The following is a 22747-nucleotide window of genomic DNA, read 5'->3' as shown; positions in this document are numbered from 1 at the left end:
TGCACACGCGCGTGCGCACAGACACACACACACCTACACAGATATACACATACATGCACACATACAAAAGAAGATTAGCATCTGAAATCCCAATGAAATTATGCAAAGTCCCTTGGAAACTCTGAACTCAGTAGGCCCATTTGTGTGGCCCTATTAAAGGTTTCCAGCCAGCCCAGGTCTCTCTCAAGTTGATCAAAGAACAAGATGTTTACAAGGGCCCCCTCCAGATTAAGCATCCTTAAGCCTAGACATTCCAAAATGCCCTTACATCTGCTCAAAATGAGGCAGAGGCCAGAGGAAGCCCTCCTCTGCTAAGCCTGCTTGCCAGAGGAGCATCACACATTAGAGGTTCTACAGTGAAGCATGATGTTTTTCCAACTTCCATTTTCTTAAGAAATAGTGCCCAAGACATCTCTTTGAGGGATTCCCATTCTCAACCCAACTGCCTTGCTGTGCCCGCACCGGGAAAGGGGCCACTTAATTCCTTGCTTTTGTAAGGCGCAGGGCTATTGTCAGAACTCGGTGTATACAGGAGTGACCTTCTTTTGCTATTATTGTCAGAGCACAGCCAGGTCTTCTTTTCACTTCCACCTGTACTTTTATTCCCAAGTCTAAAGAAGAAAGGAAGGCTTTCAACTGAGTCAGAATGGAAGAGGCTTAGGACATGCCTCGGCTAAAGGCAAGCTCTTCTGTTTCCATCTGAACTTCAAACTCTTCATGTTAACCCCCAAAGAGAGGGAGAAGTGACCAGCTGGCTAATTTTATCAGTACTGAGCATGTGAGCCTTAAATTAGTTCAGAACTGTTCTTAAGCATATACTGACTGGGCAGCATCTGCCAGTCTCCCCAGAATACCACTCTATTTTATAAGGGCTGCAGTCGCATGAAAAGCAGAAGTGACATTATGTCATCTGCTTTATAAAAGGACTTTCTTTGGCCTCCTTTCCGTTGTCAAACTAAATAATTGTTCCATAAACTAAGCTGGGAGTGACAGGTTTCTTGAAGCACTGGAAACCTCCGCTCTGCCATTTAAAACCATCGATCCCCTTAACAGGAAGCTGGAACAGGCCTGCGCTCCTTCCTCTGCGAGGTTCAGACCTGAAGAAAAAAGGGAGTCCTAGCTCTGTGTGTGTGTGTGTGTGTGTGTGTGTGTGTGTGTGTGTGTGTGTGTGCGCGTGAGAGAGAGAGAGAGAGAGAGAGAGAGAGAGAGACAGACAGACAGACAGACAGACAGACAGACAGACAGACAGACAGAGACAGACACAGAGACACAGAGACAGAGAGAGACAGAAGCAGAGAGACAGAGAGAACGCACATGTCCTCATGGGGAGGTAGACATTTGTATGCAGATGTGCACACACATGTCAGTTCATGTGTGTAGAGGCTAGAAGTCACCTCTACAATGTCATTCCTCAGAAACCATCCCTGTTACTCTTTTGAGACAGAGTGTCTCATTGGCCTACAGCTTGCCAACTAGCCTAGGCTAGCTGGCCACCTGTCTCTGTCTTCTTGGTGCTGGGATTAAAAGCCCATGGCACAATAACCTGTGTGTGTGTGTGTGTGTGTGTGTGTGTGTGTGTGTGTGTGTGTGTGTCTATCCTGGACTCACTTTGTAGACCAGGCTGGCCTTGAACTCACAGAGATGCACCTGCTTCTGCCTCCCCGAGTGCTGAGATTAAAGGTGTGCACCTCCACACGTGGCTATGTGTTCTGGGACTTAAACTCAAGTCCTCATGCTTGCATAGGAAGCACTTTATTGAGGAAGCCATGTCCCCAGTCCTCTGATGCCTCTTTACTGTGTCTCTATCTCACGCTTACTGACACTTGCCTCAGGCAAATGCAATGAGGCCCTACACTCCATTGTTTGGGAGGTACAAGGCGGGGGCCGACCCACTCAGAGGGTCTGGGGGAATACCAATTCTTGAAAATGGGGGGCTCCTATTCAAGAATCTTAAAGTTGGAAAGGCTGGAGAGATGGCTCAGTTGGTAAAACATTTACTTCATAAGGAAGCATGAGTTCAAATCCCTAGAGTTGAAATTTTAAAAAATGGGCACAGTGCTTCATCTTGTAATACCAGGACTGGGGAGGCAGACAGAGGAGGACCCCCAGGACTTTGGCCAGGTCATCTTGCTGATCCATGAACTTCAAGTTTAGCAAAAGACTTTGTCTCAAAAATTAATATGGAGGGGGCTGGAGAGATGGCTCAGAGATTAAGGGCACGGACTGCTCTTCCAGAGGTCCTGAGTTCAGTTCCCAGCAACCACATATAATGTGATTTGATGCCCTCTTCTGGTGTGCAGGCGTATATCCAGGCAGAGCACTGTATACATAATAAATAAATTTTTAAAAAATTAATATGGAAAACAATCAAGGAACACCCCCCTTGTTGATCTTGACGTCTAAATGCACGCACACACACACATAAGCAAACACACACAGAATTTCAAGTCAGAGAGAACATTCAAGACACTAAGTGTAACATAAAGCCCATATGGGCCTGAGCACTGGAGTAGGTAAACCGTCTCTGAAACTTGCCCCACGTGAAGGATGTGAGACTTGAACCTCAGAGGTCGCGCTGGACTCCAGAAGACTAGGGCCCAGGCACCTGTGGGTTCAGCTGTTGGAAGCTTGCTCAGGATGAATCACAGGCAAAGTTGGAATCAAACCGGAACATTAAACAGCTTGGCTCCTGAGACCTCTGGATGTTAACTCAACATCAGATACAGTTTTAGCTGCTTCTTATTGCTAACTAGTTCCTGTGACAACAGGAAAAGGTCGCCTTCCACACAGATCGTTAGAGAAACAGATTTCAAAACATATCCCAAACAGAAACAGTGAGGAACTGCCTATCAGGGTGGCAGCTCAGCCTTAACAGAGGGAATGTGTCACGTTTTTAATTTTCCTATTGCTTTTCTCCTGGTGTTTTCAATTATTGAGAATATAAAAAAACTGCTTGAGGTACATAATATATGATGAGTCATTTATACGTAATAATAGTGAGTCTTCAAAGTTAAGGAGCCCTGAGAACAAGCCACTGGGTTTAATAATGTTTTGAGTAACATTTATGATCTATTGTGATATGAAAAGAAAAAAAACTGCTTTAGAGAAAGAATTTTAAAAACAGAATAAAATATACGTCGTGTGAGGGTCATGGGTTTGGCATCAAAACAGACCTGTACTAGCCCCCTTAGTATTTATGTCTATTCTCATAAACTAGTGGAGTGCCCTCAGCCTGATCAAATGGTGGTTAATGCAGAGATTCATGCTGAGCAAAGTGTTGAGAACACATGACTGTTGGGCACTTAGCCTTCATCTGGATGCCCACATCACCCTCTTCAAGGTTCAGTGACCAGAAGGCAGAAAAAAAATATACAAGCCAAGCAATGTGGATGGGGTCATAAAACACTAACCAAGGATGGTGACATAGGTGTGGCACTCCTGAACTCGGAGGTACCATAGCTGCTGCAAAGTGCCCACACAAGATAGGACCACAGAGTGTTTCATCATAGATGGGGAGGGGCTCACAGGGCCCAGACCCACTCAGAGGAGCTGATGGCAGTCCAGGGCTACAGGAGGACAGGAAGAGGTGTAGCCCTCTGTGATTTACTCATGCTCCAGTGAACAGCTCCACACCACACCTATGTGGGCAACTCTCATTGAGCCAGGTGGGGTCTCACAGACACACGCACACACGCATGCGCACACATACACACACACTGGAACACGCACATACACATATACACACGCACGCATATTCACGCACACACACATGTACGTGAACACACACACACACACAAAGACACGAAAGTAAAATGGAGACTTTGTAGGAGAAGGGATTAAATTAGTAAGGTAGAAGGAAATTAATAAAGGGAAAGACAGACAAGTATAAGCGAATATATTAAATACATGGAGGAAATTGTCAAAGAATATGTTTGGTTATTTGGTTGTTTGGTTGGTTGGTTGGTTGGTTGGTTGGGTTTTCAAGACAGGGTTTCTATCTGTGTAGCCCTAGAACTCTCTCTATAGACCAGGCTGGCCTGGTCTACACAGAGATGCACCTGCCTCTGCCTCCCGAGTGCTGGGATTAAAGGTGTGTACCACCAGCTGGCTAAGTTAATTTTTTTTAATTATCTGTCAAAAAAAAAAAAAAAAGACTGATCTGCTGTTGTCAGTTGCTGTAAGTGGCCACCTCAACAGCAACTCACTCAAAAGGGCCAAGTGCGGGCATGGTCGTCCTGTACGTGCTCAGCCATTTAGGAAAACTAACCGGATGCCTCTGGATTTCTGGATGTATGATAGAATTTCCCAAAATCCTTTGCTGGTGGACACATAAACTGTAGACGACATGCATGTGCCCAGTTCCAATGACCATTACATTTTGCTTGCCAGAATCGTAAGAAAAGTTATACCTGGGTTTTATTTAGGATTTTGTTGCTGTTCCTGCTACTGCTGCTGCTGTTGTTGATATGCAAATTGGTTGGAAACCTCAGTTCTCTGGATGTGTTACAAATTACTTTCTTTGCCTAGAAGATAACTCAGTCAGTACAGCGCTTGCCTAATACAAAAGAAGACCTCACTTCCGGTTCCCAGAATGCACAAAACTGCCAGCCCTGTAGATGCACACTGCTGGGTAGGTGGCACTAGGGAGCCAGTCTGTCCTGCTAGGTGAGTTTCCAAGCCAATGAACTCAAAATACAAAACACACACACACAAAAAAAATTCTGAGAGTCTCGTCTCAAAATATATAGGTAGAAAGCAGCAAGAAACAGCAGCCAAGGCTGTTCCATAGCCTGGGCACTTACACACATTGACCTTCTGGATGCACACACACACACACACACACACACACACACACACACACACACATACACTCATGCATACACACAAGAGCATGCTCGTGCACACACATGTACGCATGCATACACGTATGCATGCCTACACGCATGCGCATATACACAGACAGATACACAAGGAAATGATTTGCTTCATTTTGCCAGGATAGAAATAGCAAAACAGTAACAAAATCTATTCCTGACCCATAAAATGGTTATTAAATCCATTTCTTTCCTCAACTCAGGAGTTTTGACAAGCACACACCAGGTCAGTTTCCAGGCCCAGCACATGTACCTAAAGACTGAGATTAACTCATCTTCCAGCGCTGGGCTCCAGGGCAAGCCCAGGAGAACAGTAACAAAACCAAAGATTCTACACAGAGCCGCTGGAAGGTCCCTCCAGGGAACCTACAAAAACAAGCCAGTGTGGGATGCACAGGACACATCCTGAAGGAGATGCCTAGCCCTGTCTCAGTTCGCTGTGAGCTGCACACAGCCTTCTAGAAATTTCTTTAGACAGAACTAAGTTCAAATCTTGCTTGAGGACTTACCGCATCACAAGACTTGAGGCCAGTCAGTTCTCCTCATCTGTCAATCAGGATTTAATCTACATGGTGTGTGCTCATTAAATGACCTTCCACAAGGTCAAGTGTCCAGGGAAGCATGTTGTCCAGCAGACACCCAAATACTGGAAGCCATGTTTCTCAATATCATGTCATCCACACACCTTTCCACTACACCGGTCCTTACAGATCACCTAGGACCAACAAAAACCAGATGCTGGCAAGAGGGAACTGTGGGTTTCTTTTTACTCAGAAAGCCCAGCCAAGGTACTGAGGACAAGAATGTTTTTTACCTCCAAGTCAGTGAATCTAGAACATTGAGTCAAAGAACTTGTCAAATACTGAGGGGGAAAAAAATCAGAAGGTACTAATTATAAATGCCTAGAAGTTTTTCTTTCTAGCTTCAATTCTATAGATATATCTTCTGGAGAAAAATAATGCAAACCAAGGCATGATCTTTTGGTTTTATATACTAATAGGCAAAAAAAATACAATCATAAAATTGTTAAAGGGCTCCATTTATAGGGGAGAGGGAGAGACAGAGAGACACAGAGAGAGAACCAGGGCTGTAGAGACAGCTATCAGTAAAGTTGTTTGCCACACAAGGGTGAGGAGCTTGTTTGATTCCCAGAACCAACGTTTAAAAGGTGGGTGTATTGGCACACACTTGTCATCCAAGCACTGGAGAGGCAGAGACAGATGAACTCTGAGATTCACTGGCCAACCAGCCTAGCCTGATCTCAAAGCCCCAGGTCTCACTAAGAGATACTACCTCAACAAACAAGGTTGACAGTTCCTGAGGAACTACACCCAAGGTTGACCTTTGGCCTCCACAATACACCTACACACATATATGCATGTACATTTGCACACACACCTGCATATATACAAAAAGAGAGAAAGCCAAGTACACACTGCTTCTGGGGAGAATCTTAAGACAGCAAGAAGCCACACTGGGAAGGATGGGGGGTGGGGAGGAGAGTGTTAACCCGGAGAACAACAGGACATCAGTGGGGTAACCACAGACACAGCCAGCCTTGGCTACCCAACTAATAGAAGGTGGAGCTAAGAGCTGTTCTGAAGTCCTAATGTGCATCCTAAGCTTATTTCTCCTACAATGCACCCTCTCCCTCTGCCAGAGCAAGGGGCCTGAAAATAGCCTAGTGAGGAAGAGAGGCGAAACCCACAGATTCAAACGTCCCTCTGGCTAATCTGAACGGTGAGCAATCCACACGTGGAAGAGAGTGATGATTTAAAGAAGAAATCCGGAGGAAGAAAATACGAGAGAACATTCTCGAGCGCTTATCAGTAACAAAAACATTTAGGAAAGCAGGCTCCCACAGTGACCACAGAGGCACTTGCACTGCTTGGGATTTTTTGAAGGCAAACCAAGCTCTACATTACTCAGTGTTCTGGGTATCTGGGGAAAATACAGAAGCACTGAGTGTAAGAACGTGGCTCTGAGTGCAAAGGGCTTTGGGTGGCATCATAGAAGCATTGCACAAACGAACAGAACCACTGCTGGGGACACAGAGTTCAGTGTCAGAGCATCTGACTAGAATGTAGAAGGCCCTGGGTTCAGTTACAGGAATGGGGGGAGGGAGGGAAGGAGGGAGGGAGAAAGGGAAGGATGGAAGGAGGGAGGGAAAGAAGAAACGAGTCAGGTTGGTTGAGCTGAGGAGATAGCTAAGTGATTCCCTTGCAAGCAAGAGGATCTGAGTTAAGTCCCCAAAATACACAGACAGACAGACAGACAGAGTGAGTGAGTAAGGCATGATGGTACACACTGTAACCTCCCTGCTGGGGAGGTGGAGACAGGAGGATTCCTGAGGCTCCCTGGCTAGCCAAGCCTAGACTCTCTGGCAAGCTCTAAGCCAATAAGAGACCCTGTCTCAAAACAAGCAAACCACAACAACACAACAACAACAACAACAACAAATACTTAGATAGACAGCTTTTAGAACAACACCTAGAATTAATCTTTGTCTACTACATGCATGCAAACGTGTGTAACACATATGCGCAAGCACACACACACACACCCAACAACAACAACTGACCCTCACTAGTATGAATCTAAGTTTGAAAAAACATAGGTGGCAAAGACCACAGTATGCCATAGAACTCAAGGGAAGGGACCCAAGAGCCACTGTGGCCTTGCTTTCACCAGAAGTATCTCAGCCATTAGACTGATATTCATAATTGGGACCCAACCTATTCTTCTTCATGTGGCTTCTTTATTATGATGACAGAGTACAGCCATCACAGGCCACAGAGATAACATGAAAGATTCTCCCAGCATTCCTCACCACAGAGGCACTTGAAAACTGATGAGTAAACGAGTGGTGGAATGCTTGCGCAATGACTATCTGGCCTCTTCCTATCATAATCCACATGACCACCCCCTTAATGCCAGCCCAACGCCTCATGACACTTCAATATCTCCCTCTCAATCTTTCTGAGCTCATTCCAACAAAACCAACTCTTTTACAATCATCTCTAAAAGGTTATTGTGATGAGGAACATTGATTGTCAACTTGATGTGATGTAGAGTCAACTAGAGACAAACCTCTGGGCATGTCTGTGAGAGATTGTTCTAGACTGGGTTAAGTGAGGGGGGAAGATACACCCCCAACTGCCATCCCATGCTCAAACTTTGGTTTGATGCCCAGCACTGCATAAGCTGGGCACAGAGGTGCATGTCTCTAATCCAGTCTTAGGGAGATAGAGAAGGATCAAGAGTTCAAGGTCATCCTCAGCTACAAATTGCGTGTAAGGTCATCCTGAGCTACATAGGATCTTGTCTCAAAAGGCAGGGGAGTAGAGGGCAGTAAAACAGCTCAGTGGGTACCAATGCCTGCCGCCAAGCATGACAGCCTGAGTCCCTGTGACCCATATCAAGGGAATAATCAGTTTCTGAAAGTTGTCCTCTGACCTCCACACAGTGGCATGGACAAGCGTGCACTTGAGAGCATGCATGCACACACACAAATGTAATAAAAAACATTAAGACAAAAAAAAACGTAAAATTAACTTAAAAGAAACAGTCAAAGCCACTTACAGTGGCACAGCTGGAATTTGTGTGTCATCGATCTAATCAAAGGCAATATTCCTTCTCTTCCGTTCATCGCTCATTTTCCCAGCAAGCATTTAGGCATTTACTAAGCATACTGGTATTCATTCTGAGTTAGGTTCTGTCTGTGGGTAAGACCTGCTCCCTGGGGACATGGGATACATGTACCCACCTCAGCATGGGGGCATGGGGACCCAATATGCCCTGCTCTCAGCTCTGACTGCCTCATTGATTTGGACACACATGGCCTCTGATCCACAACACAGCACAGTGGGAGGAAGGCAGGCAGAGGGAACAAAGCACTAACTGCTCAGCTCTGCTTTTCTCAGCAGCCCTTCACACCCTCAGGGTAGTCACACCTGCAGAGTAAATCCCAAGGCCACAGGATGGAAAAACAATGACCAGGGCATGTGAAGCCCACAACACAGCATGCCCTCTAGGAGCCATGGCTGCACTGGAGCTGGGGCAGTGCTTGCCAACATTCACTGTCTACACCCACAAGGCATGGCAAGAAAACCTCAGCCAAAGAGCTATGGGCCTGGATATTGTCAGACTTCTACATGGAACCTTGAACCGGTCACTCAATCTCAAAGCTCGTGGTTTTTACAGGCTGCATCAGAAGACTGCTGAGCCACCTACTTGCTCTCCATGCAGTAAGAAAGACGCCGTCATCTAATTGCAAGAGGCACTGAAAGTCTTTTCAAGGGAATGTATCAGTCAGCTTTCTGTCACTCTAACAAACAGTAAAAACCAAGAGAAGGGGGTCTTGTAGGGCTCAGTGCAGGGTTGATAGTCCCATTGCTTTTGGACCTGTTATAAAACTGCAAATCACGGTGGAGCAGTTGGGAGAGGGGGAGCAGATGCTTACCCGGTGGCCAAAGCCAAGAGGGAAAGAGATGCAGAGCCTGGAGTCCCACCATCACTCCCAAAGACCTCTCACCCAACTTTTGAAAGTTCTACCACCTTGCAACAGTATCAAGATTAAAAACAAACAAACAAACAAACAAAAAACCAGCCTTTAATGCAGAGGTGATTAGTAGACATCTAAGATCCACACTAGAGAGGGCGGGGACATAGTACCTGCCTAGCATGTGCAAGATCCTGCCTTCAATCTTCAATACCACATCAATCAATTGTCGTCCACGCATACAATCCCAGCACTTGCAAGGCAGATACAGGAAGACCAGCAGAAGTTGAGAGTTATCTGTGGCTACATAGCAAATTTGGGGCCACTCTGGGCTACATGAAACCACACCTCAAGGGGGGGGGGATGGGTGGAGGGACTATAGATAAAGGGCTGGGGTATCTGTACATTGTTAGAAGAAAGGGCTGTGTGTGAAATGGTATTTATTTTGTGTCACCTGTCATGGAGCAACTGAGAAGCCACATTCCCACATCTTGTCCTATCAGGGACAGTCAGCCACCCTTGGATGTGACTATTGTTTATCTCCTTTTTCTCATGTGTATTATTAGCTCTCAACAAGCCAGCTAAGCAGGATCTCAGCTTGGCACCAGGTTTCATCACACTGCTGAGCCTGGGGACATCTTTAGAGGTGGTGATAAGGACAGAAGAGGTGACCAGTAAGTCAAGGAATGCTATCGCCATAACCACCAAGCTAGCACAAAACACTGATATGCCTCACACAGCCGTTCATCCACGGTGCTCAACCAAGACTGCCACCATCACATCCGAAGCCAGCATCAAACCTGAGCACGATGGCCTAACCACAGTCATCAGCACTGGGTAAGAGCATGGCAGTGGGTCCTCCACGATTTCAATAGTGATTTTTCTAAAACACACACGTGTAATAGCTAAAGTGTGATAAACACTAAGTGAGGGTAACTGTGTGATGGTCACTGTTAGATGTCTCCTGTGTCATGAGCCCATTGTGTTGTGTACCTGTACATATATATGAAGAGAGAGAGAAAGAAGAGGGAGAAAGAGAGAGAGGGGAGAAAGAGACTTTCTAGAAGGCCTCTTACCTGCAAATAAAGCCCACCAGATACCAAGCACATACATGAACCATGCTCTTGGAGCTCCAAAACTGGAAGCCAAGTAAACCTCTTTTCTTTATAAACTACCTAGTCTACAGATTGCCGTTACAGCCACAGAAAATGGGCGAAGACAAACCCTTTCATGTTTTTCAATTCCTCTCACTAGATATTTGTGGGTTGTTTTGTTGTTGTTGTTGTTGTTTTGTTTTGTTTTGTTTTTTACTATTTCTAAAAGATTTCCCTTTCTTTTATCTTTTCTTTTCTTTCTTTCTTTTTCTTTTTTAATGGCCTTTTTTGAGACAGGGTTTCTCTGTGTAGCCTTGGCTGTCCTGGACTCACTTTGTAGACCATGCTGGGCTCAAACTTACAGAGATCTGCCTGCCTCTGCCTCCCAAGTGCTGAGATTACAGCCTTGCACCACCATGCCAGGCTTCTAAAAGCTTTTCTTAAGGTGTCAATCACTTAAAAGCTAAGACTGAAAACAATATAATAGTTAATAATAAATAATTAATAACAATCTCAATTGTTTGACAGTAATAAATACCTCAGTAGGGCCAGGTGGAATATACTAAGAAATTTTGAAGGCAGATTCTAGGTCACTGTATGACCAGTTTCTACAGAAGCCCTGCCCAAAAGTTGATGGCTACATTTTTAAAGGTGAGCATACTGCTAACGTGCCTGGGAAAGGCTGGTTTGTTATAAAGCTATAATCTTTATAATAGAATAATGCCTTTTTTGTGACATGGGCCTCATTGTATACTCTGCCTCGCACCTGGCTTGCCTCATTTGGGGCTTATAAAACGTCTATAATATCAGCATATGATTCACGCATATCAAGATAATCAAACCACAATGAGGGTGCGGTCAAGATTCTGTTCCTAACTAACAGAGCTGGCAAGAAAGCTCAGGTTCCTGTCCTCTATGCCCCCCTGGAACTTGTCCGAGGAGAACTTTGCTCAGGTCCCTAAACCATGAGTAGCATGAAGTGGACCCATGAGGCACTGTCTCAGCAAGACCCAAACCAGACCTCCCTCCTGGCCAGAAGCTTCCGACATGCTGTGCTGTCCTGCCACATGTATCCACAGAAGGGTGATGGTTTGGTCTACAGCTTAGACAAACGTGAAGACATTCTAGGTAAAATAAGCTTTAACACACAAGGCCTTGAGTCCGCTCATGTAAGGCATCTTAAAGAAATCAAAACCAGAGAGACAGACTGTGGCATGGTGGTTGCCAGGGGCATGGGGAAGGGAAAGAGAAAATTATTAGTTACTGAGTACAGAGGTACTGTTAGGGAATAGTAAAAAAAAAATTCTATAGATGGATGGTGGTGGTGGTTGGCCAACAAGAATGTTCTAAAGTGAACTATAGAGTTAGAAATGGCTACAATGGTTTACGTTTTATGGTACATATTTAAACCACACTTGTTGAAACAAAAAGTAGCAGGATACAAATGTGAAGTCTTGTCATTACATCCTACTTGTAAAAAGGGCCACAGAAGGTGAACATTTTTTCATCTTCGCTAACCACCAAGTCTGTTGTGTTCATCTCATGGACCCCGGGGCCTGAGCAGGACTGTAATTACGATGTAAAATTCCACTTCCTAGAGTAAATATGCCTCAGAAAACAGCCATGAAAGCTTAGAACGAAATCTTAAAACATCCCTTGCCTAACTTGAGGACAACCTCACTTCAGCAATCACATATACGAATCACGGTCCTTGGTGCTTTTTACTCATTGATGAGGCCTATAACAAGGGACTCTTAACCAATAACATCCACTTTCAGGGGCTGCCCAGGGTTTTCTTTAATATGACGCTTTCAGGATTCCATCTATAATAGTAAATCCAACTTAGTGCAAAACTGGTTCCGATGATCCGAGTTGTACTCATGAAAGACAGAGAAACACCCCTCAACAGGGAGAGCGTGAACAATCAAGTTCCCAGCAGATCATTGACCACAAACAGAGGCCTACAAAACATGGTGAGTTGCTATCAGAATGAATGTGTGTGACACGCAGCTGATGTGTGTGGAGTGAGATGGTGCAGGCATACGGTTATTGTATAGTTTAAATGATGTCTGGTTGCAAACTTTGCTCTGAGAATTTACTGTCTAAATGTTCTGTAAACCCTGCTCCCCAATTGTCCCCCTGATATGTCAATAAAGCAACTTACAGCTAATCGATGAGCAGGAGAGAGAATAAGGCTGGACTTCCTTCCAGCCAGGGAAAGAGGAGTTAAGAGAGGAAGTAGGGGATTCAGCCAGGGGATGCAGCCATGGGTAGAGGTCCAAGGAAGATCAGGAGGAAAGAGCTAGAGCCAAGGAAAGCTACAAAGTGCAGGTATTGCTGGGATGTTTCCTGAAAGTAAGACAAAACAGCAGAGAGGGTTAAGAACAGACTTACACTGCTCAAGATTGTGTTGTGGAGCCTGGTATTATAAAAGAGTCTCGATTATTTGTGTGATAACCAAGTTAAGAAATAAGCTAAGAGAAACAAACACTGTTTTATAAAAATGACTTCAACAGGATGATCCATTGGTGTGAGAAACACCAGGGACAGAGAGGCCATGGCCAATGTGGAACCTCACTCCAAAGCATTATCCTTGGAGCCTGTGACCTGCGAAATTCAGAGCATTTGAGATTGTCTCCTGCTTCCCATCTGAAAGCCCCAACAAGGACAGATTATAACAAAGTTTTCCCTGTGCTCCTGCAGTGTATATATGTGCACTGTGCCATTCCCAAACACACTGAAATAAATGCAGTACATAGATATTTTAAACTATACAATGACCTGGGGACTAGCTCATCGGCAGAGTACTTACTACTTCCCTACTGTGTGCAAGGCCCTGGGTTCCATCCCTAACGATGCCAGAGATTCAATTTGTGTCTATGTGTGACATCAGTGCTAACTGCCAACTTGACAGAATCTAGAATCGCCTTGCCACTGGGGGATTATCTTGACTACTTTAACAGGGGTGGGAAGACCTGCCTACTGTGAGTGGCACCAATTCCTAGACATCATAAATGGAGAAGAGGAATGCAGGCATTTACCATTCTCTGCGTCCTGCCATTGGGTGTGATTGTAACCAGCTGCTTCAAGTGCCTGATCTTTTGACTTCTCTGCCATCACTGACTGTAACACTGAAGGGTGAAAAGAACCCTTTCTCCTTTGGATTGCTTTTGTCGGGATTTTTTTTCACATCAGCAGGAAAAGGAACTAAGATAGAGTGCATGCCTGCATATGAATGTTTGTGTGCGTGCAGGTGTATACCTAGTATGCGGGTGGATGTAAACATGCATGACCATGTGTGTTGAGGCCAAAAGACAACCTCAGACGTTATTCCTTAGGTGCTAGCCACCTTGTTTTTGAGACAGGGTCTCTCCCTGGCCAAGAAATCATCAAATAAGCTAGGATGGTATTCAGCCACGGCTGCTCAAAGCAGTTCCAGTTTGGAGACAGCGCTTGTTAATCCATCCCCAGTTCTGTGCCAGGCACCACCTAGAGGTCATTGAACCCCTACAGCAACCCAGGAGGTGGTAACTTCTATCTCCACCTTGACACAGAAAAATCGAGGAAACCTAGTATCTCAGAGCTACCAACAGCTGTGCTGGTGTGAACATTATATTCCACTTCTATTGCCTCCCCTTCCTAGGTTCAGCAGATAAACTACCCTAAGTGCTTTGTCCCCCCAAGATCCAGTGTCCACCAAGAACAGGATCTGTAGGGCTGCAGAGACAGCTCAGCTGGTCAAGTATTAGACCTGAGTTGGATTCCCAGAACCCACATTAAAAAGCCAGGTATAGTAGTGCACACTTGTAATCCTGGTGCTGTAAGTTGTAACCCAGTGAGAAGTTCTGTCTCTTAAATTAGGTAGACAAACAACACCTGAGGAACTACATCTTAGCTTAACCTCTGGCCTACACACACATACACACACACACACACACACACACACACACACACACACACACATACACACACATACAAACTGGGGTGGGGTGAGGCAAAAACTCCCTCTGTTTTTTTTTTTTGTTTTTTTTTTTTTTTAGTCCTGGAGAAACACAGCATCATAGCACAGAGCTGACAGCTGAAGTCATGGAATCAGCGTGGCCTGCCACAGAATGAACTTGACCTACTGTGGCATGCATCGGGAGGTTATTCTTGGTGCGATTAGAGCCTGAATGATGAACTTTGTATCTATCCTATAGACACTGTATAATAAACCTTCATGTAAAACTCGAATCGGATCTAATAATCATAAGGCAGCCAAAAGAAGTGTGTTCCCCAGCACCACAGAAAGTCAAAAGGGCATAACCAGTGTGGACTGAGGGGGGGGGGGGGAAATAAGGTTGGCATCTATCCCAGAGCCCACATGTGTTCCTGTTGTAACTACATAAGCACTGAATTGGCCATATTGAGTCAGGGGGGAAAAAAACTGGTCAGATGATTATGGCACCAGGTTTGTGTTGGCCATCTATTAGAAATTCCTTCACTAATTAAAGGAATGTGAATCCAATGGCCTTTGGAGTCTCTGCTGGTCCCTGTGAAATTGGAGATGCTGTGAGGTCCAGGAGCCTGCCATCCTCGGGCAAGCTGACCAATAATATGACAATTCCCTACTGATCCACCAGCTAAGCCCTTGGACAGGGGAGAGGAAGGAGAGAGGGAGGAGAGAGATGGCAGAGGATTTAAGGAGATTTGTTTGGGGAAAGGAAAGATTACAGGGATTTATGGAGACCCAGCCAAAGGAAAGCTCAACAAGTTAACCCCTAAAGTCCTCCCCTGAGGGTGCTGTCCAGTGACACCAGCCAACCGTAATTACTGCGCATGACAGGCTTAAACCACAAAATGACACTTGAGACCCAGTCTCAGTAGACCCTCTGGGAAGAAGCTCTGGCCCAGAATTCCACTTCCCAGATCTCACTAAGCTCTTGCGTAAGAACGCCAGAGTGAGTGGCCCTCTGCGCCTATTCTGCAACCTGTTTCCACTCACCTGGCACACAGTAGGAGCTTCCTAACCTTTGCTCTCCAGCCTGACAGTGATCATCACAGGGAACACAAGAATCCCTCCCCTGCTCAAGGCCCTCCAAGTGCTCCCTGGAGCAAGGGCACAAGTCTCCTCTTTAGTTCTGTCTTTCCACTTCTCCTCTGACCTCTCTCTCAGACTTAGCTGGACTGGAACCATCACAGCTTTACTTCTTTGTCTCTTTTTGAGACAGGGTTTCTCTGTGTTAGCCCTGGCTGTCCTGGACTCTGTAGACCAGGCTGGCCTCAGACTCAGAGAGATCCTCCTGTCTCTGCCTCCCGAGTGCTGAGTGCTGGGATTACAGGAGTGTACCACTGTGACTGGGCTTCTTCTTTGTCTCTTTTCTTTTTTGGTTTTTCGAGACAGGGTTTCTCTTGCAGTCCTGACTGGCTGTCCTGGACTCGCTTTGTAGACCAGGCTGGCCTTGAACTCACAGAGATCCTCCTGCCTCTGCCTCCCGAGTGCTAGGATTAAAGGTGAGCATCACCACGCCCAGTGTTTTTGTCTCTTTTCAATTTACCTAGAACATAGCGGGCACTCCAAAGATAATCTCAGGTGCACAAACTAAATTTTTATCACACCTCCAAACTAAGAGCAGACGCTGCAGCTGGGCTAGCCTCCCAGAGAGACCCCAGGCTTCTCATGCCTCCTTCTCTCTCTCTCTAATCTTTCCAATGTTCTTCACAGATGCTAAACGTCTGACTGACCCTGAGATCAGTAAGATCCGTTAAGCAGCAGTGCATATATGCAAACACCCCAAGTGGCTTTGCATTCTTTAGACACCCTCCACCAAAAGAAAAGGTAATCTCTTTCCTATCTAGCATTTCTGACAAGTCAATCACTTTTGTCCTCAATGGGTGTGTTTATTGAGCCATCTCAGCATCATAAGGATAAGGCAGGTGGGAATGATGGCTCTTGCCCCACAGAAATATTCATTTATTCTCCCCCCGAAGCAGCCAATGTGCACTTCGTTAATGAAGCAGACCCATTGCCACGCCCTCTATTCGGGATAAGGGGCTGGCCTGTGCTGTTTCATCTACTAGTTGAATGGTCACAAAAATGTCCCTCCATAGCCGAGCATGGTGGTGCACACCTTTAATTCCAGGGGAGGCAGAGGCTGGCAGAGCTCTGAGTTTGACCCCTAGCACCCACAGAAAAGCTGGGCACTATGGTGCTTGTAACCCCAGCACTGGGGAGGTAGAGATGGGAAAATGTCTAGGCTCCCGGGCCAGCTAACCTAGCTAATTAACCCCGGGCCAATAAAAAGCCCTGTCTCAAAAACCAGCGTCCAAGGTTGACCTCTAGCCTCCATGAATGTGAAAACACATGTGCTTACTCACACGTGTAAACACACACATACGTGTACACACACATGCACACATACATGTATACACACATACACACATACATCTTCAAATAGGAATGAGGTCCACCTAGTCACACAAGGTGAACCCTGAGGGACAACAATTAGAAACGCCTCCCGGACACAAGTGAACCACAAAATATTGGGTTGTCGGGGTGTCTGAAAACCTCCCATATCCTTCTCTGAGTGGTAGATGTGAAATTTCTGTGTTTTTAGAAGGTGCTAAAGGAGATCTCTGTGGCTGGGGGGGGTGGCTCAGTCAGTAAAGTGTTTGCCTTGCAAATATGAGTACCTGAGTTCGATTCCCAGAACCCACATTTTTTTTTAAATTTAAATAATAAAAATAAAACGCTAGGAGGCATGGCAGCATGCACTTTTCTAAGCCAGCTGGAGAGGTAGAGGCAGGCCACCGGCTGGTCTCTAGGGCTTACTGCCCAGCCAGCCTAGCCTACTTAGTGAGTTCCAGGCCAATGAAAGACCCTGCCTCTAAAAAAAAAAGAAGTTGAGGCCTGAGGAAAAACAGCCAAGACTGTTCCCTAGCCTACACACCTATATGTTATGTGCACGTACACATGCATCTGCATGCACACACACACACACACACACACACACACACACACACACACACACCTCCAGTAGAGATGCCTCTAACAGCCTAGCAAATGCAGCAACAGAAATGTTTACCATTTCTAATTTGCTGTTACACAACATTTGTTTGCTCTCACTGTGTGCCAAGGATCTGAAAACATGTTGTTGATTAATAAACAGTAATTAAGCCTCAGCACCTCATTCGGAGATATGGTTAGGTTCTGGGATCCCCCTGTGCAGACTATACTAAAGTGAAGCACAGAGGGTGAGTGTCCTAGGGCCTGACTTAAAGGTGCCAGGAGCCCCTCCCCCCTCCCTCAGTTTCCCCTTCAATCCTCCGGATCCAGCCATCTCTCACTGGGCCCCTATTCAGGAAGGTCCCTCTAAGCACACTGACAAAATGGCTTGACCCTCTGCTTGCAATGGTAAAATTCTAGCCTATAAGGACAGATACTGGCTAAGACTGCCAAACACAAGGTTACAAAGCCTGGCAACTGAATCCTCCTCCGAGTTTGTGTTTGTTTGTTTGTTTGTTTTTGTTTTTGTTTTTACAAGGACGTTTTATTTCAAAATCACCCATTTCTGGTAGAGTTTTTCTGCCTTAGAACCTTGAAGGTGTTTGGTGAAGGCACGGGGAACGTGTGACTGGAGCTACACAGATGTGAGCGTACAGAGTCCAGTTATTACTGCCGACGCCTCTGGTTCCTCATCGACTTCGTTATAAATAAGAGAAGAGTTGAGATTTAAAACTGAAGGAACAGGAGGTAACTTCTACAGTCAGACTCAGGCCAAGGTCACTAGACCGGGCCCAGGGCGAGCCAAGCATCCTCGACTTGGGACCACTTCCAGTAAATTCAGGGAGATGGTACGATCAATGGTGATAATTCAAGAGCTTTGAAATCCTTGCATATTTAGAGATCATGTTATTCATAATAGTGCCTTGTGTATATTCTTATTAAACTTGGCTTTCCATATACTAAAACCCTTCCTCAAATTATTTGTAGTCCAGGGATGTAACCCAGGCTTGTCACAGGAGGCGAGCACCCTTCACTCAGCTACATCCCTTAACTCCCATGTTAAATAACCAGTTTTAGACTATAAAGCAGCTGAACAGCACTGAGGATCATGGAGAGGCACTTGGGGACTGGAAAGAAGTCTCAGTCTGTCACGCAAGCATAAGGACTTGACTTTCCATTCCCATCGGCCACATAAAAGCTGGGCACGGCAGCCGCCATGCGCACTCCCAGCACACTTGGGTCCCTGAAGCTCATGGCCCAGCCATTCTGGGCACATGGAGAAGCTCCAGGTTAGGTTCAGTGTGAGAGCCTGCTTCGCAAAGTAAGGCAGAGAGCAAAGGAGGGAGAGAGACGGTGTTGACCTCTGGCCTCCATGCACTCGAACACCCATGCGCACGCGGACACCTCTTCTAGGGCTCTGAGTATCATCTCCATCAGTTAGTAGCTAGCTCGTTCGCTCATGGGCATCTCTGTTGCCTCAATTTCCTCATCCAAAAACTACAGGTAGCACTAAATGACTATGTCATAAGTTTAGTGTGTGAGTTAAATTGATTAATACACATGAGGAACTTAGGAAAAAATGCCTACCGCTTTATATACCTTTAAGACTGTCACCATAACTCAGGGAAGTAAAGGCAGGTGTCTTCGCTGTGAGTTTGAGACCAGCCTGGTCTACAAAGCTAGTCCAGGACAGCCAAGGCTACACAGAGAAACCCTGTCTTGGAAACAAAACAAAACAAAACAAAACAAAAAACAAGAATGTTACCACAATTGTCAATACTATTATGTCATTTTTTTTTAAATCCTGATCATTGCATTTCTAGTACCATTTTGGGTACCCTGTCAGCATTACACCAGGGGGTTTCTTTGCAAGGAATTCTTTCCAGACAGAAGAGGCCCTAGGAGAGAAACAGCTCATGGACACAGCTCAAGTCCATGAAGCTGTTCTTCTGCCTGTGCTCAGGTCAGCATGAAAGCGAGGCTCCATCCTTGGCAGACATAGAAGCCACTCCAGTCAACCCAAACAGCACGTTACACAGCACAATCTGCTCGCAGCCAGTTCCCTGAGCTCAGCAGCATGACCACTGCAGAGGTACAGGTACGGTGCTGGGGTTATGCCAGTGAGGAGGCTAGGTGAAGGGAGATTGTGTCCACCTGCCTGAAGGCTGCAGGCAAGGGAGTTGGTCCCTCAGGCAGGTAAAAGACACATAAGAGGTTCACACATGAAGCTGGCTGTTCCTCAACCTCCAGTCCCCGCATCTGCAGCCATATGCCAGGTCCCTGACAAGCAAAAGGTCCATGTCTGGTTTCCTGTTAACTTGTGCATCTCAGAGTCACAACCTCAATCCTCAATGAGAAATTTTAAAAGTTTGCACCAGAGGTAATCTCTTAACCCAGAACCTTCTCTGCTTGAAAAGCTAAGCGCCTTCTTACTTTATTTCCACAAAGATAGCAAGTAGGTGTATAGAGATGCCTTCCCTGGTGCCCAGCAGCCGCAGCAGGGTGACCCTGTTCTGAAGCTCATCACACTGCACAGGTCTGTCCCGAGAATCTGGAAGCACAGCTGTGAATGCCACCCTACAACTTCTCTCTGGGGGAGGACCCACTGCAGGTGGGGGTGGGGGAGGGGTGAAAGGAAATAATTGGCAATATTTAGCTGTGGGGCTCTGAGCTTACAGCAGGTCTGAAAATGGGGTCCTGGAAAAGCAAAGCAAGTGCCGAAATAAGAAGGTTGAAAGAACAGCACTCAGGCAACACAGATACGCCCCCCCCCTCCCGGGAAACACCTCCGTCTTTCCCTCCCTGTTGTCAACAACGCCTTAAGCCCCTAGCAAAACGCTCATTTCCTGCAGCACGTGTGTGACTGTATCTATGCGAACAAGATACTGATTTTAAAAAAACAAACAAACAAACAGAAACTGACCAACTAGGGGAGGAAAATAACTCGAACTTCAGACTCATTCACAGCAGCGCTGAATTCTTTCACAGCCCCTGTGCCTATCTGAGGCGCTTCAAAACAAAACAAAACCAACTCATGCGCAGGAAGGGAACTGCAGCTGTACTGAGTGGCACATGTTCAGAGCACTGATGACATACACTTTTGCTGGTTTCTGCTTTCTTGAGATGTAACCATCAAGCAGGAGCCCCGGAGACAACCGCCCCTAAAGACTCTCTAACCCTCCTCCCACCCGGACATGCCTCCCAGCGCGTGCCGCTGACCCTCCGTGAAATGCACACTCCGATGAGGCTCTGCCCACATGTCACTTTGACTCCTGCGAAATTCTTCCCGCCCATCATTCTGCGGCCATCCAAAGTCTTGCCTACACCTAGTACGTGCATATGTCAGTTCCATAGGAATATATGATGTAAGGACGGGACCAAAAGCTTCATTTCCTCGTGACTACTTTCGTCGACCCAGTGCGCCTATACACACAATGAGTAAGTGCACACAGCCAGCGATCAGCAAGATCCACCATGCTCAGCCCACAGTCACGCGTGGGGAGAAAATCGGTGGAGGGCGGTGGTGGCAAGGGAAATGGAAAGTCGTCCGCCCGCGTGGGCTGTTTTCTGCGCGCCCAGCGCTCCCCTCCCCCGCCCAGCGGAGGTGTCACCCGTGGGCGCAGACCCACGCGGTGGACTCGCGGAGGGTCTCCGCAACAGCGGACCATGGGACAATAAGGACACAGCGCCCAGGCAGTTTCTACCGCGGCGGTGGTGGCGGCTGTAGCAGCGGGAGCCGCCGCTGCAGCTGCAGCCACCGAAGCCACTTCCACCCTCTGGTCCCCAGCACCCACTTACGTTCCGAGGGTCTCCTTGAACTCAAAGATCTTCTTGATGTCTTCCGCTTGCTTTTTCCAGGAGGAGCTGCTTTCGCCGTTCTCCCGGGCCATGGCAGACTAGTGCTGTGAGGCGGCCGGGGGTGCGTTGGGGAGGGGGCGCCGGGAGCGCGGCGCGGGCGCAGGGGGATGCGAGGCGCGGGGATGCAGAGCTGGAGGATGCCGATCTCAGGGAGGCTCGGGCTGCCGCAGAGCTTCCTCTTCGGCAGTTTCCTCTTTCGCCTTGGCTGCCGCCGCCGCGGTCCCTCCCTGGCTCTAATTTCTACTGCTCTCCGGCACAGACTTCCTGCCTCTGCTGCCGCCTGCCAGCCTCACTTTCTGCTACTTTCTTGCCTGGCTCCTGCTCCCTCCCCGCCGCCCGCCCCACTCCCCCAGCCCGCCTCCTCCCGCGGGCTCCCCGCCCTCCTAGTGCACCCGGCAGCCTCCCCGCCTCCCGCGAGGCGGCCTTCGGGGATGTCCCGCTCTCCCCCCTCCCCAGGAGCACCGTGCCCTGGGCGTCCGGGTTCTGCGCTTGACCACAGGGCCGCGAACGCTCCTGCGCTGTCCGCGCACCCTGGGTCCCCTAGAGAGGACGGGTGGGAGAACCCGGCAGGTGCTAGGCGTTGGAACACGCGGGGGAGCCCTAGCCTTTTGGGGAGCTTTATTATGAAGTCAAGGCTGGGGGCGCCCGGGCTTTCCCTCTTTGGGCAGGAGGGGGCGCCTCTGCTTGGCGCCCGGAAGATCCCGGCAAGGCGGGGATGCAAGGCTCACAGATTCGGGGCGCCCAGGGCGGGGCGCCTTCACACACCCAAAAGCTGGTGGCCCAAGCTTGCTGTGCGGGAGGGTGGGTGGGGGCTGGTTGTCAAGGCAATGGGCGGCGGCCTGGATGTAGCCACCACCGGGCGGGCGGGCGTTGACTCCTAGCCCCAGCTTTGCCCCAGCGGGCGCTCTGGGAGCTTGGCAGTCTCCTCCCGATTCGGCTGCTGGAGCTAATTCGCATTGCACCAAAATCGGCCTCATGTCAATTTCAGAACCGCTAAAAAGAGCCTCAGAGTGTACTGGACAGCCATGCCCAGGGAGGGCCAGTCCTGCCTGGTGGTCCCTCTGGGAGCAAAACTCTTGGGGTTATTTGGTCGCCAAATGATGGGTGGGTGCGAGACACCGTGGCTGGTGTGGCAAGGGACTGGAGTGATCGGACTAACTAGGGTTTGAACCTTTCTGACATGCTCTTTCTCGCTTTGCTTCTGATGCTCTGAGGCCGTGGCCAAAACCTAGCGATACTATGGAAAGGCAACGCCAGGTGCCTTTCCTTGCTTAGCGCCTTCCCCCACCAGAATACCCCACTGATGGCTCATTTAATTGGTGGTAGGGGCAGAGAAATAAATAATGTCCTCAGTCCTCTGATCTCCAGAGTGAACTCTGACCTGCCTTCGCCCCGCCCCCCACCCCCCAGTTCTAGGTCCTGTTAGAGGACAGCA

At 47.5% G+C, this 22747-nt stretch overlaps 1 protein-coding gene across 4 annotated transcripts in view; it reads right to left on the bottom strand.

Moving 5' to 3' along the window:
• The window catches only part of CAMK1D (calcium/calmodulin dependent protein kinase ID), a 398121-nt gene extending 376479 nt beyond the window's left edge, over nucleotides 1-21642 (bottom strand). For 3 of the 4 annotated variants that reach the window (XM_084784034.1, XM_084784032.1, XM_084784033.1), the window contains exon 1: nucleotides 21253-21642. In XM_084784034.1, coding sequence (XP_084640160.1) covers nucleotides 21253-21344 — 92 coding nt within the window. In that variant the 5' untranslated portion in view covers nucleotides 21345-21642. Of the gene's footprint in view, nucleotides 1-19053; nucleotides 19150-21252 lie in introns of those variants that run through there. The other variant, XM_084784035.1, reaches the window with a different exon arrangement.
• Nucleotides 21643-22747: the final 1105 nt, after the last annotated feature.

Source organism: Acomys minous (assembly GCF_964271855.1).
Source record: "Acomys minous genome assembly, chromosome: 5".
In the NCBI taxonomy this organism is placed as follows: domain Eukaryota; kingdom Metazoa; phylum Chordata; class Mammalia; order Rodentia; family Muridae; genus Acomys; species Acomys minous.
Note: the sequence above shows the minus strand (reverse complement) of the source record. Positions and strands in the feature narration are given on the sequence as shown.